Source organism: Onychostruthus taczanowskii, unplaced genomic scaffold (assembly GCF_017590055.1).
Source record: "Onychostruthus taczanowskii isolate IOZ18803 unplaced genomic scaffold, ASM1759005v1 scaffold122, whole genome shotgun sequence".
NCBI lineage: Eukaryota > Metazoa > Chordata > Aves > Passeriformes > Passeridae > Onychostruthus > Onychostruthus taczanowskii.
The window spans coordinates 17,482-41,244 of record NW_024498374.1 but is presented as its reverse complement, the minus strand read 5'-3'; the positions used below and the strand labels follow the sequence as shown (position 1 = coordinate 41,244).

General features: G+C 38.6%; 1 protein-coding gene across 1 annotated transcript in view; it reads right to left on the bottom strand.

Annotated features, from left to right (window-relative positions):
* Nucleotides 1-23,763, bottom strand: part of MEGF10 (multiple EGF like domains 10) — an 87,895-nt gene that overhangs the window by 49,624 nt on the left and 14,508 nt on the right. Inside the window, exons 2-5 of the mRNA XM_041395976.1 lie at nucleotides 19,539-19,670; nucleotides 16,754-16,855; nucleotides 15,964-16,064; nucleotides 10,749-10,841 (exon numbers count right to left, since the gene is read on the bottom strand). Coding sequence (XP_041251910.1) covers nucleotides 10,749-10,841; nucleotides 15,964-16,064; nucleotides 16,754-16,855; nucleotides 19,539-19,654 — 412 coding nt within the window. The 5' untranslated portion in view covers nucleotides 19,655-19,670. The remainder of the gene's footprint in view (nucleotides 1-10,748; nucleotides 10,842-15,963; nucleotides 16,065-16,753; nucleotides 16,856-19,538; nucleotides 19,671-23,763) is intronic.

The window sequence follows — 23,763 nt, the reverse complement described above, 5'->3', positions numbered from 1 at the left end:
GATGCACTGCCCAGTGCATAACTATTAATTAGTTTCCAGGCAAGACCTTCTCATTACGTTTGCAGGAAATCATTAAAATAAAAGCACATCCTATGGCTGGCAAACACCCAGCCTCAGGACCATTCTCCCAGGAGTGACCAGGTGAATAACAAATACTGACTTTGCAACCTTTCACTACATTCCAGTGGTGGCCCCAGCACGGTGCAGTTTTCCACAACCTTTCACACAAGGTCTGTCACCAGCCTTCCATCCACCTGTGACTTATGGGCAGAACTGTGCAGAAATGTGCAGGATTAAGGGGAATAAATAATAATACCAAACAATATGGATAAATAATGTATTTTACCTCTGTGTCCCCTGACTGATCATCAGTAAAATTCTCCATAGGAAATCAGATTTGTCAGAAACTGATGCTCAGTTTACTACTAGAAAAGAAGGCAAAGGGTAGAAATATTTCCTATGGTGAGTTTGGATTACTTTTATACAACTGTTACATCAGGCTATTTCTAGGATTCAAACACTGAGAAAGCTGGGCACAGATGTGTGTGAAAGAAGTCACACACATCTGCTAATTTGGTGGAATGGGATATTCTTGGAGCTAATGACTACTGTAAAGTTACAGAGTGTCTGCAGGAGTTTAATGAGCAGAGCTGTGCTGGCTGCACCCAGGTCACAGGCACACATGCACAGGGCACACACCACAAGCAGGCACCTGCAAAATCCTCACACACTGATTTTCTGAACAGATCCTGAGCTGTGATACCATCTCTCTCAGCACAAGGGGAAAGGGGAGCAATGCACAGAGAGGAGAGAATGTTCAGAATGGTTTCAGCACAAGGATGGTGCCTCAGCCCCAGTCCAAGTCTGAAACACTCAGAGGTGCCAAACCCAGCCAGGAAGCAGTATTAATTTTCTGTGTTGATCCTAGAGAACTGGTTTATTGTTGCTCTGTCTTACACAGAACACCTGCTTCACAAAAGGCCCTCTTTGCCATTCTCCCAGGAGTGACCAGGTGAATAACAAATACTGACTTTGCAACCTTTCACTACATTCCAGTGGTGGCCCCAGCACGGTGCAGTTTTCCACAACCTTTCACACAAGGTCTGTCACCAGCCTTCCATCCACCTGTGACTTATGGGCAGAACTGTGCAGAAATGTGCAGGATTAAGGGGAATAAATAATAATACCAAACAAGATGGATAAATAATGTATTTTACCTCTGTGTCCCCTGACTGATCATCAATAAAATTCTCCATAGGAAATCAGATTTGTCAGAAACTGATGCTCAGTTTACTACCAGAAAAGAAGGCAAAGGGTAGAAATATTTCCTATGGTGAGTTTGGATTACTTTTATTCAATTATTACATCAGGCTATTTCTAGGATTCAAACACTGAGAAAGCTGGGCTGGAAGTCACACACATCTGCTAATTTGGTGGAATGGGATATTCTTGGAGCTAATGACTACTGTAAAGTTACAGAGTATCTGCAAGAGTTTAATGAACAGAGCTGTGCTGGCTGCACCCAGGTCACAGGCACACATGCACAGGGCACACACCACAAGCAGGCACCTGCAAAATCCTCACACACTGATTTTCTGAACAGATCCTGAGCTGTGATACCATCTCTCTCAGCACAAGGGGAAAGGGGAGCAATGCACAGAGAGGAGAGAATGTTCAGAATGGTTTCAGCACAAGGATGGTGCCTCAGCCCCAGTCCAAGTCTGAAACACTCAGAGGTGCCAAACCCAGCCAGGAAGCAGTATTAATTTTCTGTGTTGATCCTAGAGAACTGGTTTATTGTTGCTCTGTCTTACACAGAACACCTGCTTCACAAAAGGCCCTCTTTGCCTATCACACACTATATTTACCCTCAGGTTTTTTTATGTTTTAAACAAAAGAATGAGTTAGTCTCCCTGTCAGCTTTAGTATCAGATTACAGGGTCCTTTCTGCCTTCACCTTATGCTGTAGGGGAAAAAACAAAATACACATAAACACCACTTTTAACACTGTGCTATTAATGTCATATCTTCTTATAATATTTTCCTTTTATTATTCATCTGGAAATATCTTTTTTTTTGTCACAACAGTATGCACTGTGCACATCACACAATGCCACAGACACAGGAAGGAGAACTTTGCTCTCTGCAAAGCTCTCTGCTTTGTTCAGCAAAAGCAGGAATTGTAATAGAGCACTGCACTGCATAAATTCTATTTCACAAGAGCACTGTGGTAAGAATCTCCAAGACTATGCAGGTCTACCATGACAAAAATTCTTGCTGACACTGAGGGCCAAGTGATTCAAGAAACAGGGAGAAGCTTGAGGACTCAACGGTAAAAGAACCACCTTTGAGAAGAAATTGAAAACTGTGATGGAAACTGCTGCCAATTTGGGGCTTTCTGTAGGATCCTTGAAGATGTAAAGTTCTCCTGTACAGCATATGATTTCCTTGTAAAATGACTGTGATGCACATTGTTATTGTGCTGGGCTAAATGTGGTTTTGTGCAAATGGTTTTTGTGATTTACGAACAGGGTGGTGGGAGCCCTGATATTTTAACTTATTTTCTTAAATGATTTTTTCTAAAAATCTGGAACACATGGGTAGAATTTGGCAACTACTTCATTGTTCTTTATAAACAAAAATTACTTTTAACTGAATATGGTCATATGCTTGTGAAGTTTTTTCCTGCTTTTTAAAAATGTTGATTAAAGGGCAACAAAAAAATGCAAACAATTCCTAGTTCATTCCTGATAAACCTACCTTGATTACCTAAAACTCTGCACTTCTCTAAAGGTTGACCTATAATGAACAAATAAGGCTATCAGATCAAGCCAAAGAACAGTTCACAAGAAAGACCTCCTTAGAAACTCTAACTTGCAACTACCTTTTAACTACGCCACAATTTCCCTTATAACTTCATACTCAACCCAGACAATGCTTATTGCAATGCTATTTTTAAAGATCACTTATTTTTGTGCCATTGGGGAGGGAGAAGATCTACAGCAAAACCAGGATTTACAGTCCTTGCTGTCAGTTTCTTGCAGGTGTCTCATATGTAGCACCGAGACAACTAAATGAGATTTTAGTCTATCTTACCCATCTTTCTGCAAGACACATTGCAGTGTGTTCCTGGAAATACATACCACTGTTTGAAAACAGAGGAGATTCTTATCACTTCATTAGCCTTATGTATTTTTATGGTCTTTAAAAAAAACTGAAAACAAAATTCCCAACCACAGACAGCAGGGAGTAAATACTCCCTCCCTTGGAATGCAATATTGTGAAGTATAAATTTAAAATAACCTAACACTGGCACATACACATATTGCTATCTGTCTGTCCTCAAAACTCCCAACACAGTTTCTTCAGAAAGTTTCAAGCAATTACAGACTTCAGTAAGTGAAAGGTGATTTCCCTTGCTTCAGCATGTAAAACAAACTGAAGCTGCCAGCTTCAACATCATTCCCTGTTCTTCCCTTCTCTGTTCTTCCCTTCAGCCAACCATAGACAGTGTGGGTGAAAAAAGGACAGTATTGAGAAAACTTTGATTTATCCAACGGAGTACTCCACTGACAGTCTTGTTGCTACAAACAAGATTGCTAATCCCTGGACATGCCCCAGGGTGTGACTTCCAGGAGTCAACAGAAGGGAAATCCATTGATTTTCTAAGCAAAAAAATGACAAAATATGGATTTGTTATCACTGATCTATACTCACATCACACCTACTGGAAAGTTTAGAGAGTGTTCTTGAAACTACTCTCTGCTATTTCCACCTGCAGATCTAAATGGATTGCACTTGCTTCCCTTAGGATATTTCTGCAGGGTAAGAAACAGATAGTAATTATCCTAACTGGAATTTAAGCCAAGCCAAGTAAAAGTAAATTCCTGCTGATTTTGAAAGCTATAAATACTCAAAGTGTGTTTTAAATTTGACAAGATGTATTAAGACCCCAGTGACATCAGCCTGCCTGTCAGCCTGGACAGCAAATGTGGAACATGGCAAACAGAAACTTCACAGATGAGTCAAAAGAGCCAGGAAACAAAGCCAGCTACTCTGAAAACTAGAATAAAAACATCCTGTAGAAAACCTTCAAAGTATTATTACATAAAACCATGGATTATTCTCCATATTTTTTTTTATTTTGCTCTGTTCTAGCAATCTCAAAATGCTATGAAAATGGCACATGCATATTAATAAAAAACCCTTTTTCCTTCAGAGCATCACTCATAATAATTATAAAATGCCAACGTCTTTTAGTAAAAGACCTACTTTACCTACGTCCCAGACACAAAAATGCATGGAATTTTTTTTTCCCCAGAACGACATTTCTATTGGATCTGGAATTTTCTTTCAGTCCTTTGTTTCTCTCTGATTGTATTTGTTATACTGTAGGCCTTTTACCCTGTGGCGTATTTTTCATTGTTACTTTTTGTTTTGTGTGTAAGAAAGGATTTTTATTCAAAATGCTAAGCTTAAACTTAATTCAGGGTTTTTTTCTTGTTTACTTTATAAAAGCCTTTTGATCCGTGAAGTGGAAGAACAATGAAAATGTGTTTTTCAGATCCTATGCAAGACTGGAACTATATGCCTTTCACATGCCATAAATTTCCAAGACTCTTTAAAGTGCTTTGGACAGCAGAACACAAGGATGGATAATTGATAAGGAAAACACACACAGATGGTTGTTGGTGTTCATTTTATCATGTTACTGAGATAAAACCTGTTTAAAATAATTATTATTATAGGAAAGATTTTAAGACCCTGCTTGTACTACATCCTTCCCATGACCCTGATTTTGCACAGATATCGTAAGATAGCTTTTCTCCTTTTTTTTTTTTTTTTTTTTTTTTTTTGCAATGACTGGAAGGTCATCTTAATTGTTTTTAATTGGCCACAAATGGTATCCCTCATATCCTTGACAACCTACTAAGTGAGCCACTGAAAATATATCAGCCTGCCACTATATAAGGCAGATTGAAAAATCAGCACTAAAAATACTTAGCAACTGTTAGGAGGAGGAAAAAAAAACCCAACACAGACCTTAGTCAAAAAATCAGCTTAGGCAAACAGTACAAATTACTGGGTTTCCAAAACAGTGAAAAGCAGAAATGAAAAGTTTCTCTGGTCCAGAAAAAATTTACAAAGCAATAAAACTATCGCAATTTACTGGAATGCCTTCCTTTAAGTAAATCTCAAATAAGTAAATTTAATAATTCTGTTTTGTAGAAAGCAATTTTTTTTTTGTTTCTACTTTTGCTTAAAGAGTGATACTGTAATTAAGCAAAATTCTGACACATGGCCATAAAATCTATTAATTTCCTTAGTACTTCCAAACCAAAATGGTTTATAGCACCAAAGATATACTAAACATAAGAATATTATTATTTCAAATGCATAGTTGTACTGAACCTCCAGACAAGCAGAGGTGCTATGTAGCCCTGGAAATTTTGATGCCACCTATGACAGTGACGCTGCAGTGACTGTTAAAAATGAAGGTGATGGCAACTTCCATTAATATCTGTTTTTCCTATTTGCACCTCATCTGACTAGCTGGTGGGTTAGTTTCTCAACTCAAAGATATTCAGCCTTGTTAGAGGGGAAAATGAAGTGTTCAGCTGGAAAAACTGAGGACAAGTCAGTCAGGGAAGTTACAGCAGCAATAATTACAGAAGAATTATGGGCAGTGAACATAGGGAAGGCACATTAAATACGAACCGTTTAAATTTAAGATTGTTTATGACCTGCTGTCACTTTTGTTTGGGAGCCGGGCTGGGGGCAGTTCTGCATTACTTGAATCTCTACATTTTCCATAAAAGCAAAATAGCTGTCTGCCAGGACACTCTGCAGTTTTGCCTGTGTGTTTTACCAGCTCCCCAGTTCTGGGAACCAAGCCTTCCTAACGCAAGGATGTGGTTAAAACCAGAACTTATTTCTGCAGCCTGCTGGATGGCCTGGAAAACTCAGGGATGAGCTAACTCCCTAAGCATATCTTGCAAGCTGCATTAGCCAAAAAAAAAAAAAAAAAAAAAAAAGGGAAGTAATGCCCTGGCCCAGAAAAAGCTCAGTTTAGGAGGACTCTGTGCCATCAAAGTGTGCAAGGTGGTTCCAAGCAGGTTCCACGGGGGCTGTCTCACTGGAGAAGTCACACATCCAGCTCTGCAGGGTTAAAGGAAATCCAGGGCTGCACTGGGAAGCTGGCACTGCCCGAGGCTCACGTGAGTGTCTCACACACAGCAGTGCCAAGGGATCCAGTTTCTGCCACGGCCTGCATCTGCCAAGTCCCATGAAGAAAACAGCGAGATTTTCACGGAATTTGCGAACTTTACAAAACACCCACGGCTGCGAAGGAAATCTGATAGGAGCAGAGCTACTGTAGTTTAAAAGGTACCTTAATAAGGCCATTTAAAGGTAAAGTTTCTCTGAGGTGCAAGCCTTAGACCTGCAGCTTAATGTATTAAGGAAAAATCCAATTTTCTTCTCATGCTTTACAAAACCCTGGAGACAAATTATGCCTTCATGCCACTTTTTCTACTCCCATGACTTCAGACTATAGTCCCAATAAAGCTCTACTAATCACCAACAGAATCAAATTGCAAATTAAAACCCAGTGATTCAAACAAATCTCAAGATTACTTCATCACAATAAAAATGGAGGATTCCCACTCCCATTTTCACAAACATGCTTTGGTCATGAACCAAAGACATGTCATTCCCTTTTTTGCTTTGCCACTCATGCCAGCTGGGGAGGATCACAAGAATATAACCATTTCAGAACAGTCACTGTAATATTGATTTTTGCCTCTGCTCCAGCTTATACAGAAAGCGTCCTATTGATTTTGAAGGAATTATCTGTGGACTGCTAGGCATGAGAAGAAAAACAAAGTGGATGTCCTGGTTGTGGACAGGACACCCACTGAACTGCACACCCATTCAGAATTGGCAATCAGGTTTATGTATATCCTTTATAATATACGTAATAATATAAATTTTATATATATATATATATATAAAATATAAATAAATAAAATTTATAAACAGTTATAAAGGAAACCTATCTGAACTGCACACCCACTCACAACCAGGTTCATGTATTATCCATTATAACACAGATAATAATATAAACATAAATAATATTATATAAATACATAAAAATAATATAAATAAATAACATTTATAAATCAATATAAAGCAGTGTTGCAGGAGTGTGAGCAAAAAACAGGAAGAAAACATAAATTACAAACGTGCAACAGGGTTTGATCATCTCCACAGGCACCTATCAGCATAACTTCTACAGAAGACTATTCTATTCTCAACCTGTACTCAAAAGCTTTCTTAAAAACAACCCAATCTGACACATGCCAGTTAAATTTTTGATAAAACAGTAATTTAGTCCAGGAGGGAAAAGTTGTGTCAGTTTGTTTGTTCTTCAATAAAATCTCTTTGTTTAACCTCTATTTAGCACTCTATGCACTTTTGTTAATATTGCATTTGTCCCTAGCCCAAAACTATCCAACTTATATTCCTGGAATTCACAAGTATTTCTTCAAAGGGGAACTGACAGCTTATGGATTGTGCTCATTCACTTGCTTCTCTCACTCAACACATCTTCTGTCCACTCCTTTGTCCTGACTATTGTGTTCAGCCAATAAATCTGTATCAGAACAAATTGTTTTGCATGACTGTCATCTCTCCCACCAGAATGCAATGTTCTACAAAGGAATGATCTCTTGATCCAAGCAGTGTTTCCTCTCAGATACATCCACATTATTATCACCTTCTTCATCCACCTCACAGTGACTTTCACTGCAAGCAAGCTCTGCCTAATACACTCTATTTCCTTTAAATAAAAATAAAATACCTGGAGAAAAATTACACCTTGTGCAGGAAATGTTCCCCAAGGAAACATTATCTAATTAACAAAACTGATAGACCACAACTCAGGTTTTCCTTGCTGAAGAACAGATCCAATCCTCTTTCCCACTCAGCTGGGATGTAATTTTCTCAGAAAGGCAGAGGATGTGGTGAGGAGCAGAGTTATAGTCTGGGTTAGAATTGAGCACTGAAAAAAGACAGGCTCAGCACTCTGGTCAAACCTGAGGCCTCCTCTCCCTAAACTGAGAGCAGCCACTAACCTAAACCATTCAGGAATTGGCAAGGAGTCATAGCAATAAGGAGGTAATATCTGCTACAAAAGGAAATGGGAGTCACCCAAAAAATTTATTCCCTCCTGAGAAACAACAGATAAAAATCAGTCTGGGGGGTTGGCAGATGAACAGATGCTGTAACAGGACTAAATCTGTTCTCAGATACTTCCAGATAAAATTCCTTTGTAAGGAGAATAAACAATTCCAATAGAGATAGGACAGCAGTTTGGAAGAAAATGTTTAGTTTTGCAGTTTTACAAAATGTTTGGTCCCTAGGTAGAACAGTTCCTTCCCATATGTGTGAATCCATGACAATGAACAGACAACTACATCTGGAAGTTGGCCTAATACCTCACCCTTTGAGGATAATATCTCCTTTTGAGACAGGACATTTTATCTGGTCATCAGCAGCCATAAAATCCCTGAACCCATGCCTGACAAAGACAATGGCCTGTCTTTCAAATATGGTTCCACCATTCAGTTAAGTAATGAAAATGATTATTTGATGGACATTATTACAGTAGGGCAATATATATGCATATATTCCTACTGAATGAATAACTTGCTATATAAAAGTATTATTTAAAAAAGCACAGATGTTTATTTGGTACCATTGTGCCTTTCTGTGACTAAAGCTAAAACCAAGTTGGGGATCGTGCAGAAAATACAACTAAAGGCAGAGCATCAGAATCTTTTATGTAGGGCAAACAACAAGAAAGCTCAGAAAGCCAAGCCCCTCTCCCTTTCTGTTATTTCCAACACTATCCACTATTCCTCAATTCAGTTTGACCTGTGCTGTAGCTCTTCAGATAAGGAAATCATGGACAGATAGCAGCAAACGTCAGCTCTCAAGCTCTGAAGGACAAACGAGTGAAGTCAGCAACTTTCTTAGGTCTGTCCACGCAGAAGGGGATAAATCCCAGAACAAATGTTCCTGTAGCACATGCACAGAAACATCCCCTCCCTCAGCCTACCCCCCTTCTCCTATGGCTACTCCAGTAATCCCAGGCAAATTCTGGCAGTTCCAGGTAGCCCTAACATCACCCAGGAGCCTTTAGGGGATCACCAGCCTCTCCAGAGGTCACTGTTTGATGGTACACAAAAGGCAACCAGCTGAGGAAGAAGCAGAGGAAAAGAGCTGCACGTGTACTCAGAGTGAATTATACCAGACAGAAATCCTGTGAGAGGAAGGGTTATTTCCAAAGGCAGATTTAGAGGTTCCTCTCTCATCTAAAGCACACTTTCAGGCTTGACAATCTCAGTAAATAACAGTATTTTTGCAATCTGTGCTGTCTAATGATTCACATTCCTTCAGCATGTTTGATTAGTTACAGAAGAGCTTAATGCATAAGGTTTTCAGAAAGAAAGAGAGCATGTTTTGACAATTTATTGTGACAATTCAATACATTAGATTAAGACCAGTCTTACAGCCAGTCTTACAGTGTTCTTTCACTCTGTTGTGAAAGAACAATGGCTCTTTCAGTTTTATGCCTTATGCAAAACTTGGGCGTTTCTTTGGATCTATATATGACTCCCATGTAAGCATACACAAAAACTACACAACAAATGTAGTAGTTAATTTTAAAACAGTTAAATTCTTCCTCATGCCAACAAATATGCTGCTGGAACAACAGATCAGTTCCAGATGAACTGAGTTATGATAGCAACACGTTTGAAAATCGAAGAAAATAACATTTCCCTTTTTTTTTAAAGAAAGATAGAGTTCTTAATTTTATAGGAATATTGTACTAAGTAAATTAGCAGTGTAATTGCAATTTATTTGTTAGAGATTTACAAGGTCTATGGACTTTAACTTGTAAATACAGTTGTTTTTATTGTTGGCTAAAATACATTTCTTTCAACTGGACAATCACTAGCAGAGACCCACCTTGAACTTGATTGTAACAAAATATGTGGTTTTATGTTAGCCTCAAAAATACATTTTTAAAGACCTTAAAAAGATACCTACGAGGCTGGAATAAATAAAGAATTATAAATAATTGGAAAATTACTTTGAGAAACTGTATTTCAGCCAAAGGGAAGAAAAGATAATGATTTGTGTGTTGCACAGTTCTGCTCTCCTCATCCTCTGCACATGCTCTTATGGCAAAGGAGAAGGAAATGGGAGAAATTTGACCAGAGTACAATGGAAAGACATTGAGAGTTCAGGCAGTGAAGAGAAGGAAAAAATGGTTGAGTCAGTGGCAGAGCGAAAAAGGAGGGCAGAGTTACTAGGAAGGCTTTCCTAATAGCTTTCAAATGTGACCTGGCAGCATCAACTTTGCACATTAGTAAAATAAAAACTGGTATTTTCTTACATGTAAAATAAAATCATGTCTTTACTCAGATGCTGTGCTATCTGCATGTTTCTGAGCACAAAAAAAAAAAAAAAAAAAAAAAAGCTCATTAGTGCTGCTATGTGGGAACAGTGTTTGCAAGTAAATGAAGTAAAATCAGGTTACACAGAGTAACCTGATAACTCAGAAAAAAGCCCTGATCAGAGAGCAGAAGCTCAAGCACAGAACTGATGATTATCTGCCTAAAAGAGAGGACAACACCATGGAGAGATTACAAGACAGGCAGAAGCAGGTGAAAACTCACCACTGGAGCAGTTGGGTCCTCCCCAGCCAGGCTCACACTGACAGGTGTTGGGAGCAATGCAACGGCCATGGACACATTTATCAGCACAGTGAGCTGTCAGAAAAGGGAATAAAAAAACCAAACAATTACAGAACTCCTACTGCTAGGAAAAATCGTCTTTAAAATACTCTAAAATAGTCCTCACCCCGTTCTTTTGTGTCTCGAGTACCTCTTAAAAGCAAAATAAATACCAGTGTATTTGATGGCATCTATTAACAATATATTTCACTTCAGTCTCTTCTATTTCTCTTAAGTTTGATGACTCCAGCTAAAAATGTGTTAGTATTACTCAAATACTTCTGAGGAAATGGTCCAAATCTAATGAAAAAAGAGTCAAAGTATGATCCAGGTCGGGAACCCATCGGACCATGGTCCTGGGCAAGAGGCTCTGGTTGGCCCTGCCTGAAATTTGGATGGGATGACTTCCACAGGTCCCTTCCAACCTCAACCATCCTGTGACTCTCTGCAGCAAACCCTCATGCCAAGGAAAAGAGGGGAACTTCAGCAGGCATCCAAAGAAATTGCAACAGCATGGATAAAATATGATTTGCTACACACCGGTATTTTACGGCCAACTTTTCCAAGTGATTCCACAGTTCAGTTGAACAATAAACAAACAGTGACAGTGATTGAAGTAAAGCATGACATATAAACCTTATGAATCACTGCAACCTTTATTCTAAGTGCTAAACAGGGCTGCCTTAATTTTTTTTAAATGATTCACAAACATGTTTCTAAGCTAAGTCTTACTTTGAAACAGACCTTTTGTTGAAAACATCTAAGAAAAAATTGAAATGGCTTTGATATCCAGCATTATCAATGTACACCCAAGAGGAAAAATTTCTGACCGGAGCATATTAATCACAAAATCCCCCTAACTTTCCAAAAAACATACCATGTAATAATTTCCTTCTACTCTAAACAACAATATAACTTAGAAAATGTGCACAGGATGAGATTTTTCTTTGTACCAACATTTTCAGAGAAATGAAATCTGATTGCTATACAAATGAATATAAAGTTATCAAGGGGAAAAAGACAAAGTGGATGTTAAAAAGAAGTTTAATGCGTCTACATATGAATCACTCCGGTTCTAAATGACTGAAAATGTTCTAGAGTAATTAGGTATTTAGGTAAAATACTTAAAACTGTTCTGGGTTTTTTTTCAATTATAGATGATGAAGCATATTGGACACCTTTACATTTAGTGTGTCCAAGAAAAAGAAAAACCACACAAAGATCAATAAAATAAAAATTTTTGATTATATGGGATCCCAGCCATTAAATGCTTGTTTTTACAGCCTTTAGTTTTCATTCTCAACTATTTCTAACAAGCTACTTTCCAGATGTGCATTAAAATATCTTCATTAGAAATCAACAGGGAGAATAATAATTTTTCAACATTTGATGAAGCAAGGCATTAACACAGAGCACTGTTGCCTATTTATGTGTTATGGAAGGACTGAGTTTAAATAATACATCACAGTTTTCCATTAGTCTTGTAACTTGACGTGAATCACTTGTATCTTTGAAGATTCCTTCCTTGTTAGGGCTGCCTTGGGCACTGAGGCTCTCCACAAACCAAATGTGTGAAAAACCTTGTCAGCAAGGCGTGAGGCAACAGCAGGTCACTGTAAATACGCAGAGTGAGCACTTGTAGGAATAACCCAGGGAATGCAAACATGCTCGGCCCAAATTTCTGAGCACTGAGCCTTAAATACAACAAGGGAATGCTCCACCACCTCCTCTGTGAGACAGCTGGAGCAGAACAGAAAAATAAAGAAGTTGCAAGAAACCAGACCTATCTCCTTGCACTGCCCCTCATGCCACGCTCAGAACATGATCCACATTCTGGATATACATAAAAATCTATTCCCTAACCACAAGAAATTATTCTCCAGACACCTTCTGGGCTAACTGATTCTTGGCAAGTGAATCCTACATCTGTAAAAGACAGCACATGTTAAAAAAAAAATACTGCAGTGGATACGGGGATGAGAGAACCAAAATTTACTACACAGAGCTACAAAGAGGTGAGGACAAAATAATCACCTAGAAGAAGCTGAAAAGACATGAATGACACCAGGAACAGATAAACTACTTTCTCTTGGCTTTCTATGGGATTGTTTGGCATGGTATTAACAAAAATACTTATTTGCAGGGGAAAAACTTAACATGAATGGTCTTTTTTTTACTGACCAGTGCAAAGAAGCACCAAAAACTCCCTGGCAGCAATTGTCATGTCTTCTTTTTTTGCAAGGGAAACCTCAATTATTGTATGAAAAGTAATCTGTGTTTACTCTTGCACATTTGCTTTTACATCTCAATTGCCCTTCTCTTTTGTGCCTTATTGTTTTTTCAGGATCTCTTCTACACTCTTGCCTTCATTATCTGAAAACTTGAAGAAATGTATTTTTATCTTTGATGTAAGCTTATGCATGCACTTTAAGATCTGTTGCTTTTTCACTTCGAAAAGCCAGCCATAAACCAGTTAACATAAAATTGAAACAGTTAGGCTGTAATTATGCACATAAATTAAATGGCTGCAAGGTTTAATGCCAACTTCCTCCAAATTAATTGAAACAAGCATTTGTCGTGGGAAAAAATAAATTATCTCTTAAACTACATTATAAACATGGTTTTTTTCAAATAAATCCTTCACTTTTACATTGTATGCTAGAACATACCCCTTGTTTGATCCTTTTTTCCTGTGCTTGATGGCTATTTGCTAGTAAAGTGAGTGGTATCCAGTTATACCTTAAAATGAATGGTGCATTTTCTATTTCATGTTTCGGGGAAATTCAACAGGCATAGCTCTCAATTAAAGTTCTTAGAAATGTACTACAATGTTAGAAATTAAGTGAGGTAAATGTTCAAGCTGCCAGGAACAATCAACCTTTGCTTGTGTGTCCATCTACAAGAAAGCCACTAGAAAATGTCTTAAAACCTTTGAAAGATCTTTCTTTTCAGAAATATGCTAAAAAAAAAAAAAAAAGAATTTTGGAAAAAGTTTCTAGCCTAGTATTCACATGCCAAATCTCCTAGGGATTGCCACTGATAGTAGCAGACAAGTGGCAGGAAATTCTGTGGAATAAATGAAATTTAGTCAATCACTCAGCCTGGGGTGGAGCTGCCAGGAGTAAGCTCCTTAATACAGCTTCACAGAATTACTGTTCTGCCTTTGTATCTGCATATAAACTACATTTAGATTATCTCAGAAAGTGCATCAGGTCTAAACATAAGAGTAGAAATAACAGCTTGAGGTCCAGTTAACCTGCTGTTCTACAGAGGTGCTGGCAATAGCGAAGACAGAGGTGGGAAATTTGTACATTATTTATATCCTCTATAAACAGGAGTTTCATGAGGACAGCAAAAAGCACTTTTTTTAGTGCAAGTGAATTAGTACTTACTAACAACATATCTACACTCCTATAAACAGTCCGAATACCAGCCCCATATAATGTTGGATTTAAAATCAAAATACACTTTCTTATCAACCCACCTAAAGACAAAATGACAGATTCCTATTATTTTTGAGAAGCAGCAATGAAATTTCAATTCATGCAATGTTGAGTCATACCAAAACCATCTAACAGTAGACTTTTCTAATTTACTTTTCTAAGTTGAGAAGTCACATAAAGTAACAAACGAACAACAAAATATCAACAACAACACAAGGATTTTAGCTTTTTAGAGGCATCTTACATCCTTCCATTAGGTAAACAAAACAATCCACACAGCATGGAAATAAAATTGCAGTAATGGAAATGCTGCAGCTGGAGATCATGAAGACTGAAGGTCTCTCTCTTTCTTCCAAGGTCAAATAAATGCAAACTCAGCTACACTGAAGGATCTGTATTTTCACATAAAGTCTAAGGCATTCCACAATCATTTCAGAAGTCAGAGCAGGTATGTTCTGAGTATCATTATCAGGAACATTTCTACGTAATAACAGGAAAAATTAGTATGTCCAATGGCATTTGAGTTTTTCAGGTTCTGAATATCATTGTGTTAACACAATGAATTTACTACATATGCTACAGCTATGTAAAAGATGTTGTCATATAAGAGAATCACCATCACACCTGTCATCACATCATGAGTCAAACTGTAACACACTTCAAAAAGTATTCTACCTAATAAAAAAATTAAATATCATTATTCACACATGCTGTATAATAACCAAATGCAGTCACAAGTTCGTTCTTGTCAGTCTAATATATATATGTTACAAAAAAAAGCTAAAATCATTGCCAATCTGATATCAGATTTATTAGCTTTCTAAAAAATATTTTGACCTTGCTTTTGAACAAGGAGAAAATGTTTTGAATCAAAGCTTTTTTTTTTTTCAAATTCCAGGATATAAAACATGTTCTTATCAAATACCATTTTAAGACCTCCCTAGATGTGCACAAGGCCAAATGAGAGAGAAAGAACTGAGCCAAGGTTGCCTCCAGACCTTCCAGACACAAATTTTCCCAATTTTGGGTTAGATCAGGAGATAGGGGTGTGTGCCACCCAGAAAAGGTGCTGAGACCTCCAAAGAGCTGTTACAGACCTCTGTGTGTCCAAGAGAGGTCCAGCATGAGGATCTGCTGGCGTCTATTCCAAGGAGAAAACACTTCCATGTCCCTCGTGGTTTTAAACCTTGTGTTTATTTACTGTGCTGGAGGACACACTGATGCTGTGAAAACACACAGTGCTTTTTCCCATGAGCTAGAACCACATGAAGGCACTTAAGACATCTGAAATCCAGCCATCCTCTCCCCTGCATGTGCTCAGCCCCAGCTGGCTCCATGTATCATGGTGGGCAACTCAGCTCCAGCTGGCGTCTATTCCAAGGAGAAAACACTTCCATGTCCCTTGTGGTTTAAACCTTGTGTTTATTTACTGTGCTGGAGGACACACTGATGCTGTGAAAACACACAGTGCTTTTTCCCATGAGCTAGAACCACATGAAGGCACTTAAGACATCTGAAATCCAGCCATCCTCTCCCCTGCATGTGCTCAGCCCCAGCTGGCTCCAACAAGAGCTGCCCATGCATCATTGGTGAGCAACTCAGCTCCTGCAACTTGGCCTCCACAAGGCACCCATCAGGGGGGAGTCACACCAGCACAGCGAGGGGTGTATGGAGTTTCAAAGCCAAAAAGATAATAAAAAAAAGGCTGAACTTACGGACACACATTTCCCTGCTTTCATAGAACCCAGGGCAGCACTGGGATTTGCGCCTGTACATCGTTTTCTCACCGTGTCTGTAGGCAGTACGGTAACTGATCCTGAAGAGAGGAATGAGTGTTTGTCACATACCTTGGTTCAGAAGCACGACAGGATGTATTCATACACATTTTAAAAAACATTCAGGTGTCATAAGAAAAGAAAAAATGCTCCAAGTTGTCTTGATTTATCTGTTGCCAATTTCAAGAGTCCAAGGGCTTTCCTGACATGCCTTAGGTTCATGGGTGGTCAGAAAGCAGGGAAAGAATGGGGGCTTTTCACTTGTGATGTTTTGTACTTATGGCCATATTCCTCTGAGGAAAATGCTCTTTACAGATGTCACTAGTTTTTAATCATTCAACCCTTGCTTGCTTTCTGCTTGCCCAGGAAGTTTCCTTTAACAAATCCTTTTACTTTTCTTTCAAGAAGCACACACTTCCCTCAGAACACAACACTGCAAGCAACAAGGGTTCCCTGTGATATTTTTGAACAAATACACCTTGCAGGGTCTGGAGAATTTAGTTTTTCCCAAGATGTTTGCTTTCTTTTAGCACTCCATGGGATGGTACAACCCAACCTGCTAATAAAATTTATGTGACATTGCTTGGACAGGCATTTTCCAGCTGACACAGATCACAGCAATTAGACAGGCTGGGCACTACAGCTAAAAAATCCTACATATCATGCTTGATTTTGAGTCAAGATTCTTAACAATATCAGCAAATTGACAATATTAGGATTTATACATCACCTGTGTCGTGTGCACTTGAACCAGTTTAGGATGTCAGTACAACTGGTATAGTAAATCTGATCAAAAGGATGTGGATATGACTCTTGCACCGTAACTGAGTAACTGGGGAGAGACAGAGAGAAAAAAGGGAAATCATCAAGCAAGTCTTTTAGTACAGTCACATTTAATTAGGTCTTTTACAGAATCCTGTTACAGAATGGAATAAATATAACAAAATACTCATGTCTAAAAAAAATGAGACAGAAAGCTTGCAAAGAAAAATAAGCATGCAGAGAGTCATCATGTTTATACTGCGTAACACATTTGATGAAATTCCATTTGACATTTAAAGAAATATAATGTCAGCCTAATTTTTTTTAAAACCAGAACACCTGTATCTCAAATAGGCAGCAAATGGAAGTAGTGCATATTAGGTGTTCTCCTGTGGAAACTTTTATTAATGCAACTGGATAACTGAACAACTAGCTAAGGAGACAAAAAATGAGGTTTCTTCTATTATCACTCAAAATAGAAAAAAACAAGACTTTCTGAGAAATTTTTTGTAAAAATTTGATCCGAGCCTATAGGAAGACATGAAGTGCATTTAGATACAAAGTGAATGTTAACACAGAAATACGCCTGAGTAGTAATTACTGAAAAATTACACTACAGGCATACCACCAACCAGTCTATTGAGCAATCAGAAATTAATGAATACCCAACACCATACTTTCTTTTGCTTACTGGGTAGTTTTTAACAGAGAACCACCCAGACCACACCACACCCCCAGAAATACTATACGAAATCCTACTGTTATTTTTTGCCAAATTACACAGTTATACAGTGTCCTAGAAACAAACCCACGCTGAGAGCCTCCAAAGCTGTCAGTAGGACAAGAGGAGCAGAGCCCTGCCGCAAAAGGGGAAAATATTGAATCATCCTAGAAAACTCTTTGAGAGGCTGTTTGTGCTGGCAGCCAGTCCTGGATTGCACAAGAGAGCTTGAAAATACAGGAATGCGTGGCAAGCTCCTGCAGCAGGATGATTCCCAGGACCAGCCAAAACACTCAACAGCCTGACCAGCTCTCCCTCTCTTCCACTCACACCCTCTCCGAGCCCTGAGCCCCCACGGCAGGGTGACAGCCACAGTCTCCTCATCCTGCTGTCACCATCGATGCCAAGGGGAAGCACATCCAGAGGCACTCGCCCCTAAATGCACACACCCTACTCCATGTTTTCCTGCATGAAGGCAAGCTGCCCTAACCCACCCAGCTGTCCCAAATTTCAGCGGGATGCTGGACCTTGCCTGAGGCTCTGTGCTCTTACCCTGAGGGCACTCTCTATTCCTTCTCACAGTTTGTTTGTAAAGACCATTTTAGTACTGACTGAGGTATATTTTTATTTAAAGCATACAACAGTGACAGTGGCAGTCAAGAGCTTCTGTCGGGGGCTTTGCCCTTGCATGCTTCTGTCCCTTTGTCACCTGCTTTGGGCAGCAGCGTGAACACTAAGTTTATTTATTTGCAGCTCTGCCCTGTTTCTGAGACAGCACAAGAAGGAAAAAAAGTTCATGCAACAAAGTGGGCATGCTTGCTAAATGCATCTTTCAGTATGTTTTTCCTTCTGCAGACTTTGATTAGCTTGTTTTAAATTATATTATGTAAGTGTAAGTAGTTATATTCAGGATTTCTTTCCCATTTTGCTTTCACTACGTTGTAGCTTTCACCAAAACCACTTCTACCTACAAAAACTGTGAACAAAGCACACACAGCATAGGACAGTGCCCAGTAACACTGTAGACAAATGCCTGACTACTATGAACAGGTATTAAATATGGTGACTACTTCATACACACATTGTTGCATGAACTGTACACAGCAGCAGAAGCAGAGGTGGCAAATCCTTTACATGGAGCTGAAGTAAATTCCCAAGGCATGTTCTTACATATTGAGTTGTTTTTGTTTTTTAATAGAGAGATTTTATAAAAAAGTAAATACAAGTTTCAGTGTTCTTTGTAAAGATTCAGCTGTAACAATCACAAATAAATGTACAGTGGCTCAGCAGCACTCTCCATGACTAAGCATACAACACAGTTTACATTAAGTGCAGGAAATACTGATGTCCTCAAGTGAACTGTGAAAATTAAGACTTCCTCATGGACCAGCTGATCAATTACAGGCACAACAGTTATAATGAGACCAGAAGTCTTGTTTTCACTATCATAACCTTTACATAAGGAAAGAAGTTCAGCAGATGCTGGAGGCTCAACCTCTCCAACTCATTGTGGCTTTTTGCAATTCACATGAAATTGGATGAACAAACAGACCAACTACATTGATAATGAATTTCATTTTGCATGTTATAAATTTTTGAACCTCATCAAAATAATTAAACAACAAATCTTAATTCAGATCCTGTGAGTGCTGAATAGGAAGGAATCAGCATAATCAAATTTGGCCAAATTCCAATATGGTTAATTATATTTTGCATATGTAAAACTCCTTTTCACCTAAATTGGAAAGAGCTATTTTTACTCACTTCTAGTACCCAGATGGTTGTGTAACATTGATAGAACTACTGTAGTGGTTTTTTGCATCCTAACCCCTAATGCAAAGATGCATTTCAGCCCACTGTTAAACAGCCTTTACTTATCTATGAACTCACCTGCCCATGCAGTAAAGTGATTTTTTCCCTTTTTTTTTTTAAACTCAGCTAAAAGCCTTCAATATTTTGAAGCACGCCAAGCAAAATTATTACATCACAATTTATGTCACTTATTTTTCCCAAAAGGCAAAAAAAGTATTACCTTTCCCAGTGGCTACACACATTGGGATCTTCCAGATTCAAAGACACAGCTGAACCCATCCAGTGGTACAGCAGTATGACAGGGAAGCCAAAAAGGGAGCCGAAATGGAGAACCATCTTTCCAAAGAGATGACTGCGAGGAAAAAAAAAAAAAAGATACAGCACATTAGTGATACCATACAGAATATGAAGCAGCTAATAATGTTGACCCATCTATAACAAATGTAAACACACACTGCTTGCCCAGCAGCAGCAGCACCATGCCTGTGCTGGAAGAGGAGCCCAAATGGAGCCCTTTCCCACGAGGTCAGCTGTGGACAAACTGCATCTCAGAGGTCCTGCTGTCCCCTCCAGCTGCAGCCACCCAGGCTGGGTGTGCTCAGCCAGGCTCTGCCCACTCCAAGAGCCAGAGCTGAGGTCTGGAATAAAGGCTGGCACTTGCTCAAGACCACAAGGGTGGAGAGGCTCAGCTGTGACACAGCACCAGGATGTCCCTCATGTACAGGGGACCTCCCCATGCCTCCCCACGGCCAGCACAGCCCCACATGTCACCCTGCACTGTCACTGCTCTTTAAACTTGAATCCCCAAAATTTGATTCACCCTCCTCAGCCAGCTGTACAGTTTCCAAACAGAAAAAAAAAAAAAACATTCATTAAAAAAAGCTGTTGTAGTAACATGAAGGTCTGAAAAGATTATCCTAACACTTTCACTAAGCAAATTATTTTAATTTGCATGCTGAAACACTCTTAATCCAACTGGTCATTAATCCACAAATGCCAGAATGAATGCTATTAACATGTAATTTATTTGTAATGACTTAAGCTACATTTCTGTTTCAGTGAACATTTGACCTTATTTCCTCACTTACACACTGATTCTAACATTATGGGCTACAGAGATAACAAAAAATGAGATTCTTGAGTCTAATCTGTAGTATAATGAGAAAATAATTTCTAATAAATATGTTTTATTTAGTAAAAATCTTTTTAACACAGTAAATTAATCCAGAAATAGCAATTTCCTACTTTAAATATTATGGAACAGAATAAAGCAAATTATATCAATCACCTTATTATATGAGAAAGAAGGCCACAGGACCACGGGTCTTACTTAACTCTTAGTTCAGAAGCCAACACAAAAAAGGTCATAACACGAAACTATTGTATTTAAAGTATCTTAGGATGAGATGATCCTATTTTGCTGAACTGTTCTTGAAAAATCAGGCTGCTGAAATATTTTTCATGGTCTGTAAGTATTTCTCTGAATGCAGCAAAGCAGTCAATGTGCAGTTATTTCAACAGCAGCTGTATTTTCACCTATTAATTGCAATGAAGTTGTGATTTCATTGAAAATATTCACTCTGATTAAGCAGACTGTAAATGGTATTTCCCTTTTTTCTTTCTTTTATCCTCGACTTCAGCAACTTTCCTTTTGCAGGATACATTTAACAAAATTAAAAAAAAATAATTTGCATGAACCCCCTAGAGTAAAACTTGATTGCATTCCAGATCTTTTGCTTAATTATTAAGGAAAATCAAAACAGAAAATCAGTACAGCTGATTAGCATTGCTGAAGTGTTGATATTAGCAATAAAAGATGTAGATGACTCATTTAACTCTTGCTGCCTATGGTTTGCACCAAGAACAACTGTTCAGAGATTCACTTTTCATACCATATATCACTCAAATTATCTCACCCAATAACATGTGAGTATTTCAATTATCTACACGTACACAGAACCTGTAGTTTAAGTACTGAAAATGCTAATTTTGAGGAATGTCTTCCCTGTGCAAATTAGTACATACATGAGACAGAAAAAAACCCCAACAAATTTAAGATAATCCTTGGTGTTTCATCACCAGGACTTCCTTCCACAACAGAACACTAAAATCTTACTGCCTGTTATTTTTTTCTAAAGCATTTGAGGCAAAATCTCTCGTTGACAAAGCTGTATCTTTGTTCCTACTTTAGGCAGGAGCTTTAAGGCAGTACCAGTGTCTGTTCAGGTCAGACTTCTCTGTTTTCCTCAACTTTAATCCATGCCCATGATTTAAAAATTTTAACAGGACAGCAGTGCAGCTGCATGAAACAACTGTAGAGTACTACCTTAATCTCTGTAAGCTAATTAAGGAAATTAAACTTGTTATATATTTACATTATAAAAATCAGATAATCAATAACAGAAATTTTAAAAAATAAACCTGATCACCCCAAGGTCTATTGTTATTACTAACAAGCTTATTTTAAAATGGTGTAAAAATTGTACAAAATATACTCCCATAAATTACAGGTACTCCCCTAAAATACATTTAAACTTGAGCAACTACATGAAATGTATTTGTCTCACTAGTAAGCTGAGGAAAAGTCCTGTACATGCACTATATAAACACAGACAGCTAGCCATTAACACCCAATATCTGAGATTTTTAGACACTTTCTCTGCCACTAGTAACTGTGTTGACAGTTTTTATTTGGTTTGGGTTTTTTTTTTCCCCATGGAGAGTTCAGATTCAAAACCTGAAACAGAGAAAGTGCAGATAACTAAAGAAAAGAGAAAAAAAAAAGCTTTTTCTTTAGGAGGTGAAAATTACAACATGCTTACAAATTAATCCCTCCACCCAGCCAGAGCAGAGCCACAGGCAAAGATGTGGATGCACAGCTTTCCCTTGGATTTCTTGTAATAAAAGGTAAATAAATACAGGTGGAGCTGAGGAGGGCAGGGAAGTTATGATGGACACTGTAAAAGAAGTGAAGGTTGCTCAAGGCTGCAAACAAACATTTTTTGGTCAGCAAAATCAAGTGCTGCCAGAGAATTAACCAGGATTAGAAGTGCATGAGCAACAGAGAATAGAACGACACAGTTGCTAACATGACATAATGGACCCAAGACCAAGGGAAATGCTGATGCAGCTTTCCCATTACTGTGGCAAAAGCATTTTTACCATTGAAACATGAAAAATGCAGCAGGAACAGGCCATTTAGTTAGAAGACAAACTCCAGAGCAGTGAGAACCTTTTGTACTCTGTCGTGGCATCTCAAAGGTTTTACAGCACCCCGTCCTGCCTTTCTGCAGTGATAGGGCACAGGGACATCAAATTGTTTTCTGAGCTGCAAACCCATAATTGCACTGACATGGCATCAATCTGCATGTAGAGCAAGTGCTAATTCAAAAATAATCTTCTCTCTGTCCGTCATAGTTTTCTTCAAATTTCAGACTGAATTGTAAGCCACACAGTAATCTGTGCAGAGCCCCTTGCAGGTGTCCTTGCTCTCACTCTCTCCAGAGCACCCCACACAGACTTGGAGCCTGCAACTGGAAATTACAGCTCCACGTGAGATAAAAAGAGTTTTTCCAACCATTTTTGGGTGAAGACTTGTTTGGTCTTTCACTTCCTATAGAGTATTTTTCATAACACTCTTCACTCCTGAAGCTCAGCTCCTCTACCAGGGACACAATTTGTTATAAAAACAAATCTCTCTCACAACTGATGTCAGGCAGAGCAAAATTTGAATCTGACCTAATCTTGTCAATGATGATTAATCCCATGTTAGCTTCTGTGAAAAAAAAAAATCCACAACTGATTGCTTTTATCGATTACATTAGAGAATTAATGGATGAAGAGCAGAAGGCGTTTTCCCTTTGGAAATCAGTAAATCAGTTTGACACCTTGTCACATGAAATCTCGCTCATAAAGCAAATACAAAATTACCTGAATTAGGAGCATTATCACACAGACCCTAGGCTGGCTGAAGATGTACAGTCACAGCAAATGGAAAATGACTGGTCCTTTCCCAAATTCTCCAAACATATCACTCCAAAGGCAGCATTGATTGTCACTGTCACGAGGAGCTCAGGACAGACCAAGCTGGCAGGGCTAAGACTGCCTGACAGAAAATGTGTGGGATCTGTACAGCCAGCATGAGAGTTTGCTAAAGGATAAAACAATTGTGCCCTAAACTGAAGGGCCCTAAACTTTCACACCCTCCATCATCAGAGATGGTAAGAGCCCCTCTTGATGCAGCTTAATCAGATCTGACCCTCTTCACCAGGGCTGCTTTACTTTCAAACCTCACTGTGAAACAGAATGACACATTTGGAGAGTCCAAAGGTGTTGAAGATGGGCTAAGCATGGATGTGGGGAAAAACAACTCATTTAGACTGGTGTCTGAAGAATAACCAAATCAAAGGCTGAGTGAACTCGAACAAGGCTCCTTGATGGAGACA